This window comes from Trematomus bernacchii, unplaced genomic scaffold (assembly GCF_902827165.1).
Source record: "Trematomus bernacchii unplaced genomic scaffold, fTreBer1.1, whole genome shotgun sequence".
NCBI lineage: Eukaryota > Metazoa > Chordata > Actinopteri > Perciformes > Nototheniidae > Trematomus > Trematomus bernacchii.
Window position 1 is genome coordinate 3,633,669 of NW_022987531.1, and position 13,895 is coordinate 3,647,563.

The following is a 13,895-nucleotide window of genomic DNA, read 5'->3' on the forward strand; positions in this document are numbered from 1 at the left end:
AGGATAATCTCTACATATTAACAACTAATACTGTAGTTGAAAACGTAAATGCAATTGCCAGAAGTAAAAAGCTAATGCTAGGTTAATGCTAAAAAGATTTTTGAGGGAGTCCGAAAGTGCTAAAAGGCTAACGGTTTCTGGGTTTAAAGGTCACCTATCATGCTATTTTTAGGCAATAGCATAGGTCTCAGATATATAAAAATATATAAAAAACATGTCTATGAAGTGTTTTGCTCAAAATACCAAAAAGATCACCCATTATAGCCATGCCTCATATCCCTCTATTTCAACCCTGTTACTAAAGTGCTGATTCTGAAAAAATAAATAAAGCTTATTTTTTTTTTAAAGAGGGGGCAGAGCTTATGCCTGCTCATGCGGGAGATTCTACCGGCAGATTGTCAGCTAAACACTGCCGTGATTAAATATCATATTCAAAACCACATCAAGGATTATTTCTGAAACAGCATGGAGCTCAAATACTTTTTCTCTCTTGCCGGTTTACCACAAGGTCAGTTCCTTTTTATATCCTGCTTCTTTACACATACTATCTCCAGTACAGGTTAGCTCTGAGTGTTAGCATGCTTGCTAATGTAAACAAACACCATATTACGTCCAAAACACTCGGGCATTGTCTCTGATAGCAAAGTTTCTGATAGGGCCGTGGGTGCAAAGCCAGCCCACAATCTGGATCAGCTCCGTTATACCCCCATTTTTAGAGATTTGCGCACGGAGGAAAATAGAGAGGGTTGTATTTTCTGACACTTTGGGAGTTCCCTGACACACCGGGGACACATATTTATGTATAAAAGACATAAAAAAGTGCATTTTGCATGATAGGTCCCCTTTAAGACTCATTCTGGTAGCACTCTACATCAGTAAGTCTTTTGCTATGACTTACACTTTATGTGTGTACAATGAAGGGACCATAGGAAAAAGAGGATCAGGTCGCAGAGGCCATTGATGAGCGGCGGTTGAGTTTGAGAATCTGTGTGTACATCACTGCCGTCCTGCTCTTTCAGGCTGTTGCTTCAACACTGCTGGGTCAACATATCTTTATTGCAACTATACAGAGAGAGAGGACTCCTATCGTTCAGCACTGAACAAAGATTGCCTGTGGGTTGTAAGCACGTGTTTTACAACCTCATCTCGCGATACATTCTGGTTGAGCATAGCTGGGTCTTATGCCTGTGCCTGAGCCGCCCTCTTCACTTGAAACAGCTGATTTATGTCTGGTCCTGGACACTTGTGCTCTGTGGCTGGAATGCAGGGAATCTCAAAGCCCCCTCCACCGCCTGTCCCGTACACACGGAAACAAATGGGGCAGGCGCCTGGTTGGGCAGAGGAAGGCCCACCGGTGCTCCCACTGCAGGGCAGGGATGCAGAATGTGGGGAATGTCAAAGGCGAGAAAATAAACCCATTCTATCCTTCTTTCTGTCAATCTGTTTCTCAATAGACTAGCACAAGGACTTACAGTACTTAACCATCAACAGCCAAAGCTTTTATATTTGTATTTCAAAGTCTTAATTTAAGTTTAATTTAATTTATTTCTTTGTTGCAAGTTATTACTTTAACATTTTTTATATAAACATTTTGCTGTATTCTTTTCATTTAACCAATGTTTTTAATTTATTCTAAAATGGAACAACTGTCCCAGAACCCTACCCCCCCCCTGGGAGGAGTATTCTGATTGTTGATGATTGATTCTAAAAATGACCTGAAATTAGCCAGAATAGGACAACATTTATTTATTTGTGTTACAGTTTTAACAACACAAATATGCATAGTGTTCTGTTATTTGAAACGTGGCAAATGAATGATGTGACAGAAAAAATAACGCTTTTTAAACACACTTGAAGTCACATTACATTACATTACATTACATGTTACTTGTTAGACGCTTTTATCCAAAGCGACTTACATACTCAATACTGTGGGCAATCCCCACAGGAGCAATTTGGGGTGAAGTGTCTTGCCCAGGGACACAACGACATGCTGACTGCAGTGGGGTTTGAACCTGTGCTCCCCTGATCCGAACACCAACGCACTAATCCACTGCTCCACACGCCTCCCAGTCACAAAATGCAAAATGTTCAAGCCTGTATAAAAAAGGGTAAGGACCTCAAAGTTATTGTGTAATTATACGGTGGAAGTCAACAGAACACAAATCTATTATGTAGCACTTTTACAGTAATGCGAAACAAAAGGCACAATGGCTGTGTTTAAGCAGTAACTCAATCGCACATGCATCCTAAACATGCAGCTGGCATAGCAAATTAAAAAAGAAGAAGAATCAACACTCCATAGAAGCTAGAATAGTAATATGTTTTAACAATAAAAACATAAGCAGCTCTGCTCTCTATTGTAGCTCATGTTCATCTCAATGATATATCCAGACACATTTTTGAATGACTCGTTCTGTCCTCATGGCTATTCATTAATTATTCCCTTTCTCGTCCCAAGGGCCTCAGCACAGCTCAAGGCCTGCTCTTTGCGGGTTTATCCATTATGTTGAGCACGTCATCCAGGATGGACGGGCCCAGATCAAGTTCAAGGGAGAGGAATGACCCTGTGAATTGGGTGAGGGAATCCTGCGACGTACTCTTCTCCTTGGAAAACCCAAAGTCGAAATCACAGATGCGGCCCTCCTCCACCCCACTGTCCCTGCCCACCCACTCTCCATTGCACTTTGAGAGCTCCTGCTTTAAGCCCAGGGTAATGTCATTGTTAAAGTGTCCATAACCATTGCAGTTGCTGCTGATACTCCGGCTGCCATTGCAGGTCATGTTCTGGAAGTCCCCTTTACCGTTAAAGCTGTCAAAGCTGTCACTGCTCTTGTTACTGTTCAGGCTTCCGTTAGTTTTGAAGGTGCTGTTGCCATTGATATAAAAGGATGACGGCTTGTCAAACCTGGGTTTGCTTTTGTTTATTTTGTTAGCTTTGGAAACCGCCTTGGAGGAGGACTTATCTTTATTCTCCAGCAGATCCAGGAGGACGTCTGGTTTCGACTGGATGTCTGCGCAGGGAGACGAAGGCCCACTGCTGAAGACTTCCAGGGAGCGCAACAGGGCGTCCATCTGGAGCATCTCTTCTTCCTCTGCGCTGTCAGGTTTCATGGCAGCTGTAGACCCCATGATGTCGTCCGATGGCTCCGGGGGGATAGCGAACACAGGGGAGGAGATCATGGGAAGTGTGAGCGCCTGGCAGCCACCAATAGTTGGGAGGGAGATAGCGTTCTTGAGAACCGGAGAAGGCGTCTCGGCAAAGGAAGCATCACCAGTGCTGTGAGCTCTCAGAAACTCACTTTGGATGCCATACTGAGGCTGGACGCTCCTTTTCCCAGGTAGGAGTTCATACTTCCCCTGGAGGAAGGACATGTCCCCAAAGGCATCTCTCTCCCCTCCCTTGCCAATGTGGATCGTGTGGCGAAAGTCCCCAAGTGGTGGACTGATCATGTCTGGGGACAAAATATCTCTGAGGCGACATTTCTTTCCCCTCTTACTATTGGTGGGTTTCAGGTATATGGGTGCTTTCGCAGGCATGTCTGCAACTGCGGAAGAGATCTCAGATATGCAGGATAGAAAAGTCGGATATGCTCTCCAAGTTCTGGACGTTACAGTTCCCCTTGCAGAAGCTCCAGTTACATTCTCAGTAGCACATCGGCCAGGCAGGACTCCAAAAATACTTTAAGCAATAGCGGCATCGATACAGGATTCCAAGCAGTTCTGGTGATGTCCTCCAGTGTAGAAAGGTCAAATGGCCGCTTTTCTGAAATCAGAGACAAATAAAAAATACGTCAGCATTTTATCCAAACATGAACTCAGCACATTTCCTGAAGGTTCTAGGACAGGAACATTTGGGGGGGAACAAATCTGGTCAGGAACTCAGCAAGTCCCACAAACAATCTCTGGATCCTGCAAGTAAAAACAATGTTATCCTCATTTGCATCTGGCAAGCTTGGAAGCCAGAGTAGAAGAGGATGAAGCCTGGATGTTAGGCTTTTTGCTCACTATTCACATTTCCACACTTGGGCCTCCGCAGCTCTGGATGTGCTAATGTGGAACAGCTGGACCGCAGATTGGGAGAGGGGAAGCGAAGCAGGTCTTTAGTAAGATCAGAGCGGGGCGGCCTGTTTGAGCGACAAGCTACTGCTCAGACACGCACAGAGATAGAGAGAGATGGACTAGAGGGGGGAAGGGGTTAGGGGGATTGTGTGAGAGAGATAGAGTGAGGGATTACAGGAAAATATGATTTTACGAAAAAAGTGAATTAGATTGTGAATTACTGGCAGAGAGCTACATGCTAAAATACTAGCTAGGTTGTAGAAAACATGAGGATGGGTAAACATTATGAATGGGGAATTGGATTGGATAAAAGGTGCCTTTTGGCATGGTGCCTACAGCTGCCTTTCCATTACAAATCCAATGAGAATGTCACCATATTGGTTGTGTAAGATGATGTCCGTAAAAAGAGGAGTGAATGAGTTTGACCGTTTGAAATGACACAGCAACCAAGGAGAAGGGAAAAAAACACTTTGAAGGAAGGGAGTTGACAGTGTGTGTGTGTGTGTGTGTGTGTGTGTGTGTGTGTGTGTGTGTGTGTGTGTGTGTGTGTGTGTGTGTGTGTGTGTGTGTGTGTGTGTGTGTGTGTGTGTGTGTGTGTGTGTGTGTGTGTGTGTGTGTGTGTGTGTGTGTGTGTGTGTGTGTGTGTGTGTGTGTGTGTGTGTGTGTGTGTGTGTGTGTGTGTGTGTGTGTGTGTGTGTGTGCGTGCGTAATGGGGGGTGGAAGAGAGCACCAGTGAGAAGAGAGCTTGACCATTTATAGACATATTTACTTATGAGAGATTTGTCAGCAGTGACCGTCTGAAGGAGTGCACCACTGCACAAAAGTTCCTGGGCGGTCAGGTCCACCCCCCCTCAAAAAAAAGGTTTCTCTGAGACAACATCCACATTCCTGTCGAACCAAGCCTGTAGACACACTGCATCAGCCTTATCAGAGACACTTTAAGCAGGCTACGTTTATTCAGCAGGCAAATTAGCTTGGAGCCGGGGAGGCAGACACTTTCTGCGTATTTGACTCCAAGTAACCGGCTTGAAACTAACTTCCATCATAGATGCTTGTGTTTCCAACTTGTTTGATGGAGGGCACAAGTACCAATATCTGCAATTAACTGTATGGTATGTGAAGTACAAGGTGAATTCTTAAGGAGATGCCAATTACAACACAAATAAACCTGTCACCCAACATATAGCATATGTACGGCTATATATAGCCATGACAAACACTGAGTGATGCCGAACATGTGTGAGTGTGTTGAATGGCAACACCGCTTCTCCTTGTTTGAGTGCCGGTGTGAGTGTTTGCGCGAGATGCCTGACTGCGCCAGTGAGAGATAGCAGCCTCGAATGCGCACCATGTGTGGGAAGGAGAGTGGATTTGTTTGCTAACACTGAGTGAGAGAAAGTGAAGGCGAAGAAAAGTGCTGCAGTGTTTGATGAAGGGGGGGGGGGGGGGGGGGGGGGGGGGGGGGGGGCAAATTCCCTCACTTGTTTAGTTCAAGCTTTGTCTCTCTTCCAGTTCTCGTCCTCCCACTTCTTTCTAGGCTCTATCCCTTTACTGCTGCACGTTCATCCTTTCTGACCTTGACAGCTGATGCTTACTGCAGTGGGAAATTGGGCTTGGATACGAAGTGGATCAAATGCACCTCCAAGACAAAAGTTGCTCCCTATGGGCTTGGAGTGCACATATCTACACCTGTATTCACTTTTTTAATGCTATACCCAAGAATAGAAGGTCACTGCTGGTAGAAACACTTCCTATCAAAGGTATCTGACTGATTATTGGTCTGAGTTTATAACATCTGCCCTGTCTGTGGGGACCCTTTCTTCAGTTGCATGGGAAAACATGCAGCTCATGCATTATTAAAGGTAATTATGTTGGTGGAATCAATAGTATGGATAGAACGTATAGGAAATCCTCTAGCAGACTCTCACAGGGGGACATCTGCTGTGCATTCAAGGTCAACACTTGAGGCCCGTGAGAAGTCAGCTGGTGCGATGAAAGCCTGGAAGTCTGACCTCAACGTCAGACATCCTGCTGGTGGCCCAGTTTGGCTTATATGGCAAACATGACTGGAATACCAGAGCAAATGATGAAGAAAACAATACCCTCATGTCAGTCTTAAGGAGCACAACCAGTGTGAGAGTTAACTAATGAGAGCTTGGGCACATTGATTAGAGTGTAAGTAGGGCATTTCAAGAGCCTTAGCAATGTATGTCAAGCCTGTGTTGGCCCAAGAGGAAATGAATCAATTACAACAACTCAGGATATCCCAGGATGGACCCCATAAATCCACCCCTGTCTCTGCAGGATGTTAATATTTGAGCAGGTGCATTCTGGTATATGTCAAAGCCAAAGCCGGATTTGCACCTTCCTTTTGGAACTGATCCAAAAAAGCTGCAGCTTGACACTTGTGAACTGTTTTAGGCCCGGCGCCACCACATAATGCGGTCACGGGTTTCATTTACACCTCCTGGGGAAGTGGGGATCCGATGGCACCTTCCTTTTCAGAACTGCTTGCCTGAGCAGCCATCCAGTCATCATGCGAGCTGCAGGATAAGAGCCACTGTGTCATTGGGTCAGCAGCAGCTATCTGTCTGGGCATGAAGGGGTCTGGAGCCACTCCAACCTCTTTAAAAATGGAGCTTTGCCTCATCAGCTTGTGCTTTAGAGGGTTAGTTGTTAGTGAGGGGGGTACCAGAGGGAGTGAGGTGATGACAGTTTGAGCGTGTGGGCAGATAAATGTAGGTTTGGTATCTGTTAATTAAATGGTTCAGGATTTGCCTGGGTATTTCTGGACACCTTAAAGTCATGCAAGATATTTCTGGGTACTGTAGCCTAAATAAATGCTGGTCATGTTTTACAATTTGCTGAACTGAGACAAAGCTGGTGATGACGAACGTACAGAAAGAGGCTCAGGAGAGCAGCTGTCCAAAATATGACCTGTATATGACTTCTTTAAAATAGACATGCCTAAATATTCCTCCCATGATGGGATTAGTGTGCTGACATTTCATATCAGTGCTGTTGAAAAATAGCATGCTATTCTGCACTTGTGTAGTAGTTGTGAACAGTGTACCATCAGCATAGGGACACACTTTTATTTGTCCTACTGTGAGATTTGTCTCAAAATACTCCTGACATATAACCATGGCGTTGACTTTTGTCGTGCCTTTGAAGCAGAAAGACCCTCTCTTTGGGGCTGTTATAAACACACCACAGAGGGTAATGGTAGCCTAACAGAAAAGACTGAGCTGTTTATACATAAAAAACCCTCAATCATAGGCAAAGTCTCTTTCTTTCGGGGGCCTGGTTGTGGTTCTGCAGAATAGGGCGAATGGCAGGGTGGAGTGTTTGTTCTGTCTTACTTCCTCGCTCCCCTTATGCCACCCGCAAGCAGATGCCAGAGTTATCCTTGGCAGGGATGAGCATGGAGCTTAATCAAAGCGCATGAAACATGAAGGGAATGTCAACATATACTGGCTTGAAAAATAAAAAGCTCTTTCTTCCCTGCGTACCCCATGAAAAACCAAATCTGCTCCCCTCTGGAGATAAAGGCAGCTCTGCATTTCAGGGGAACATGCCTTCAATATGTCTCTTGGAAAGCGGACAGGATATCATGTTGCTCCCAACAGTTCTGCTCTTGTGTTACAAGTGTGAGAATGTCTGCTGGACGAACGCTCTACTACAAGCTTGACTCACCATGCATGCTTTCACACTGTCACTCAGCAGTTTAAATCCAGACGTTAAAGAAAAAAAGGTACATCATTGCATACTGCAGCAACATTATCCTATTTGCAGATGAACAGAAGCGCTCTCACTCACCTTAGATATTCTGATGTGGGAGATCTAGATCCTCTGCAGGTATTCTGGTGTGCTCCTGAACACAGCAGCTTCAGGTTGATGTGTGTGTCTGTATGGTGCGTTCAGGGGCTGCTTTTGTGCTCCTGTGGCTTGTTGACACTGCCCTGCCTCCTATCTGTGCCTCGGGGCTGCACTTCTGTCGACTGGGACGTCTGCCGGACAGCTGTTTTGGAATTGCTCTCCGGCTCCTATTCCCTTCTGAAGCAAGACGAGTCTCCTCCTACGCCTCGCCTCACTCCCCTCCTTCTTCCTCTCTCTCTATCGCTCTCTCTCTCTCTCTCTGTGTTTCTGTCTCTCTGAGTTTTCTCTCCCTCTCCCTCCAGCAGCACCTGTGCGTGTCTGTCCTCTCTCGCTCAGATTTTATAAGCCGCTCTGTGGTGTTTGAGGATCCTTCTTGCTTCCTGTGCCTTGGTGGAGCTGCGGTGATGAGTGATCACAAGTTTCAGTCTCGGGGAGGAAGGCACATGCCTCATGGGATGTCTGGCTGTCTCTCCTCTCTAACGCAGTCCTTCATGATATGCACTGCGCCTTTCTCTCTGTGCACATTTGATGAGAGCTGACACTTGAATGACAACAAAATATCTTCTTTTTATTCTTATTTATCGCACATGTCTAGTATTTATTTCCTAAACTATAAATCTGGATAACCATTTCATATTCCATCCAATTCTATATTTTTTGTGCATAGTTTTCTTTTTTTAGGTGCTACAGGCTGAGGCGACACTGTTCAAATGGACCAATAACTGCAGTGTACTGCAGCACTGCAGCAGGGTATTACAGATACAGTAGGCTAATGGAGAGCACATGCTGCAGTAAAAATAGACTTCCTCAGCTGGAATCTAATTCTCTCTACAGTATAATGATTATAAATGCACAGACAGAGACACTAGACAGTGTGTAAAGGTTCTAACCTGATGCCCTCAAGTCAAGGACATGGATCATGTTTTTGAGCTCTATTTTTGTTTAACAAAATCCCATCACCTTGGTAACCGTTGCAGCTCAGAGTTGATGTCACACTTTGCAGTTTCCCCACAAAGAGGCTGGGGAAACAGGGGGAGAGGTGTGTGTGTTTCTGATGGTACAGTACATGATAGAAGGGCAAAGAAGATACATGTAGGGGGAGGGGTGCTTGTATGTTGTATCTCAATCATTGCGTGTGTGTGAGTGTGTGTGTGTGTGTGTGTGTGTGTGTGTGTGTGTGTGTGTGTGTGTGTGTGTGTGTGTGTGTGTGTGTGTGTGTGTGTGTGTGTGTGTGTGTGTGTGTGGGTTTCATGGGTTTTACTCTCCATGTCCATTTGTTTTAAAGAGGAAGACTGCTTATAATTCAGCACCCAGTAGAAACCCTCTTGACAATGAACAATGCAGGAATCACACAAGCAGCAGCTGACTGCAAAGACCCCATAGTGGCAGAAAATCACACATTTGCTGTGTCTCTAATCACGTACTTCTTTACATACCTTTGCATTTTTTTGTGCTTAAGAGGACACCGTTCACACACACCGACCGCAATCTTGGATATGTAACGGCCCGTCCACACAGCAGCGTTAAAAAAATCTTGGAGGTGGGCGTATCTGAATCTTGGGGATTTTTTGCGAGCAAGGCACCAACAACCAATCACATGAATCTCCCGCCCCCGACATACGAAGCAAAAAAGCACGAAGTAAACTGGATATAAACTCCCCAAACAGGCGAAAACCTACCACTGTCTCTGCCACCTCCCTCCATGCCTGGCTCCTCCGGTTTATATCCCGGTAGGTAAATAGGGACTGGTCATAAAGCACCGGGTGATTGATTCCCTACTGCTAATTTCTCCTCCATTTTTTGGAATATGAGGAAATGACCTGCGGTATGTCTCTCCCAGCATACACGCGGTTTGATTGGCTAGCGCTTGAACTGTCAGATTTGCATACACGGGATTTGATTGGCTGACGCTTCCACCTCAGCTTCAAAAGTTGAACATTGGTCAACTTTGAATCCTGAAAATCCTGAAAATCTCCGCTCTGCTGCCCACAATGCAGTTCGGCGAAAAGTGAGGCAAAGTGACGTCACCCCATTCAAAGTGAATGGGCAGAAGCGTTCCAAGATTTTTTAACGCTGCTGTGTGGACGGTCCGTAACAGTAACGTAACCTGCCGTTGTTGTGGTTGCTCCGGTAAACACAACAAGATACAAATAAAACCTGCTTTTTTCACAATTTCTGTAACATACCAGCTAGTGTCGAAAAGAACCAGCAGTGGTAACTTTAAAAGTGGCAGTGTGTAATGATTTGGTAAACGCAAACGATCCTTGCTAGCTAGCTATCAAGCTAACAGCACCGATCGTCACATTCTGTGGGCACAGCACCTGTGTGTGATTTGAGGCCCCATTTACACGGAGACGGAAACGAAAATGAACCGAATTCGATATCAAAAAAGTCTTCCGTTCACACGCAATCGGCTCAATAAACGTGTCCGTCCACACGAGACCGCTCGACCCGCTGGAGACGCTGTAGTACATATGCCGGACCTGTAAGTGGCGCTATACTTCCGCCACAAAATACACCAAAAGCAGTGAAGAAGACCTCCCAAGCATGGTTGCCATGGTTGCCTGGTTGCCCTTCTATTTCTTTTGCCGGTCAACATGTCCGTTAAAGTTTAAATCTTCCGGACAAAATTAGAAAAGTGTCAAAGGTCTTCTTTGTTATTTATTGAGCTTTAAACCAAATTGATAACGACTCTATATAATAATATAAGAATAATAAACGGAGTCTCTCTTTTCCTCCCCCTCTCCTGACAGCCCGTCAGTATCCGTCTCATGCAGCTGGCTGATCCAGTAATGAGTGACCCGACAGTAAAAATAAACATATTTATAACTAGTTTAGGTAGTTTGAGAGGTAATTAAAATAGCTAAGGGTGATGATCTAACTTGAAGTGTGTGTTTTGCTCCGCTCATCACTCCATCACAGCGGGCGGAGCTGCAGGTTATCATGCAGAGCTGCGTGTCTCCGTCAGCAGCAACTGATCTCTGATCTCTCTCTCCTGTCCGATTAGACTTCACTCGCGTTTATGTCCATATCGATCAAATCTAGCTGGAGGCTCCTGCTGGGTGCACTGCCCTGCGAGATACCGGGACCTGGCTCGAAACACTCGGTTGTTGTTGTTGGTGAAAAACATCAGCAATGACGCGGGTGACACGAAGGTGAGCAGAAGAGGTGGGGAGAGGCGGGGCTATGGCGTATAGGGCGTACACACGGACCCGTTTGACCCCCCAGAGCGTTCCGTCCGCAGATCTACCCACCTTGGGCCCCGTTATCGTTTGAGGGGTCCGTTTCCGCGGTTCCGTTACGGTCTCGTGTGAACGAACCGTCCATACGATAGAAAAAAGTAGCAGATACAACCCGAACTGTCTCCATGTAAATGGGGCCTAAATTCACACACTTCACAAGTGTTTACAGTGTTGTACATGACATTGAATTAAGGGAAGTATCAGAATTGAGACATAGCAATAACATTTGCTTGTTAATCTGCTTTTTACTTACTTTATTATTTCATGTGATGGATGAACCACTGTAAAAACTAGCCATGTATAATTACTTGCAAAGTCTTGTGCTGAAATGAATGCGGGTTTGTTTGTGGACAGCCCACGTTGCTGAGCCACCCTCTATTTAACTCACACAGGCGTTATTTAGCACCCGTTAAACAGCAGTTGTGAAAGAAGTCCTTTTAGCATGGTGCTGCTGAGTCGCCTCGGGGTGATGTCATCCAGCGTACATGTGGCCGGCACAAGATCTGTAAGTAGAACACATAACACTGTCTTCTCATTTAGGAAGACCATTAAACCTCGGAAACTCCAGAGCTCGATAAGGAAACTATGTAACTTCCCCTAAAATATATATTGCTCAATATTACAGAGATGACAAATCTATTCACTGATTTCTTTTTAATCAGTGTAAGGGGTTTATAAGTCATGGATATTTACTCTATAAATGGTTAATATGTTATTTAATTAGCGTTTTATGCACTTTATTTAACGTACCTGTACTTTTTCCAATGCGCGCCAGCTGAAACATTTCAAACTGCAGTCCTTTTGCAGGTTGTTCTGAAATGAAATCCCCCTTTTTCATAGCACATATCAAGACTTTTTATAGTAGGGAAAGCACAGCTGTCACTAATAACAGTACTAACACTACTGTCTTTATCAGTGTCCCAGTTAGCTACAACAGTGTAAGCCAGCAATACTCACCTCAAGGACCCTAAAACTAAATTCAGTCTTAATTAATGTGATTATTTACATCTGTGCTCTCACTGTTAAACCAAACTATCATTGATTGAAAAGGACAAAGTAAAGCTGCATTCACATGTTACGCGATTTGCTATTTCCTCAACACAGGGTTGGGTGCAGAGTCTGCAGCTAGTTAAGTTTTGTTTCTATGGTTAGCCTAGCTCCCTTACTAGCTTGCGCTGCTTCATACAGCTGTCATTTGATCAGTTGCGTGTCGAAATGACTGAGTGGTCAAATATGAAATAATTGGAACCTTGTGCACAGCCTCGAGCAGTGCACAATGCTAAGAATGGTGCTACCGCCTAGTCAGACAGGATCGCTCTCTCCATAGAAACACAACGTCACTTCAGAGCCGTTTTACTGGTTTGGTGTAAATGCAGCTTCAGGGCCAAAATGGACAAGGGGAAAAAGTACATAATTATAACATGCACTGTGCAGTATATTTAGTGTCAATGCCTTAACGAGCAAAACAGGAAAAGTTAGAACATCTTTGCTTTATAGATCAGTTAAGCCTTGTGGACAACCTTTTACAAAGATTATTTTTTACTCCGGTCTGTACAGTCTGTGGTAGTTTCATGCTAATCATCATTAATTGGTCTGATGCATTACTATTTTTAAGAAGCCAGAGAGTTTTCACATGATAGTTAGTCAGTGGGTAGCTTTAAAAACAAAAGTTATGATTATTATTATTATAATTATGAATGGATTATTAGTAATTTATAAGTCTAAATAACTATTTCTGACAATTGCTGGGCAACAAGTTAAAACATTGGCTTTCCAAAACTTCACACCCAGCCAATGTTATGTTATTTGCCTTGTGGTTTTGTCCTCTTCCTTGTTGAACCTACTTGTACAGTGTTTTGAAGTGTTTCACCCATTTCTTTCTTCACCGAACTTGAGAAGCCAGCATTAACATCCACTGTACAGTGTTTTCTGTTGAACACAGTATTATTTGCCAGGAACATTCATGTCATCTTATTTTTGTTTTGCCATCACAAGTCTCTATTGGGTTGTGTTATTGCAGAAATTAGTTGTTTTTGTATCCAGTTCAGGGCTTACATGTATTTTCCTCTGTCTGCTTTGGCCTGTGCCCTTGGCGTTTACACAAGGAGAGCTTTCTTAGGTGTCCTGTCTAAACTGTTCCACTGAGGTTACTTCTGTCCACCTGACACACCATATACTGATCCCAGGTCAGCTAAACAAGCCTGTCCTTGTCTACCAGAGTAAGTCATCTGAGAAAAACTGAATTCAGAGAAGCATGCTCAGCTCTTGACACGTTTACCACTTTGTTGCATGTTGAAACTGATGAGGTGTATAACACGCAGAGTGGGGCTTCTGCTGTGCATGTTTTCACACCCATTATGGAGTAAGCTACATCATTATCACTTGCTGTCTGAGGGAAGTGAGTGAGGAATATAACATACTTACACAAAGCAGCGCTATACAGTTCATTGTCTTTTAAAAAGCTAGCTGCTTCTCAACTTTGCATGATCTACGATTATATTCATTATGTGATCATTTTGACTTCTCCAAAATGTTATGGTAATTTGAGCATATTAAATCAGGCTTATAATAAGTCGTTTGTTTTAGCCTGCACTGTCTATTTTAATTAATTTCTAGATATATTCTACTTCTCTGTTGAGGCATTTATGTTTTTTTAGCCAATCAGACTTGGGGTTGGCTATGATGTTGACTAATGTACGAAGCTTCCGCCTT

General features: G+C 44.2%; 1 protein-coding gene across 1 annotated transcript; it reads right to left on the minus strand.

Annotated features, from left to right (window-relative positions):
- Positions 1-1,721: 1,721 nt before the first annotated feature.
- On the minus strand, positions 1,722-8,161 carry cdc42ep3 (CDC42 effector protein (Rho GTPase binding) 3). Its single transcript, XM_034121986.1, has 2 exons — positions 7,882-8,161; positions 1,722-3,766 (listed from the first exon to the last, which is right to left on the minus strand). Exon 2 carries the CDS (start codon positions 3,538-3,540, stop codon positions 2,476-2,478), a length of 1,065 nt encoding a protein of 354 aa, XP_033977877.1. The 5' UTR covers positions 3,541-3,766; positions 7,882-8,161; the 3' UTR covers positions 1,722-2,475.
- Between the last annotated feature and the right edge of the window lie 5,734 nt (positions 8,162-13,895).

Coding starts and splice junctions, on each gene's coding strand:
- cdc42ep3 (XM_034121986.1), bottom strand. CDS start 3,540: ATGCCTGCGAAAGCACCCATATACCTGAAACCCACCAATAGTAAGAGG.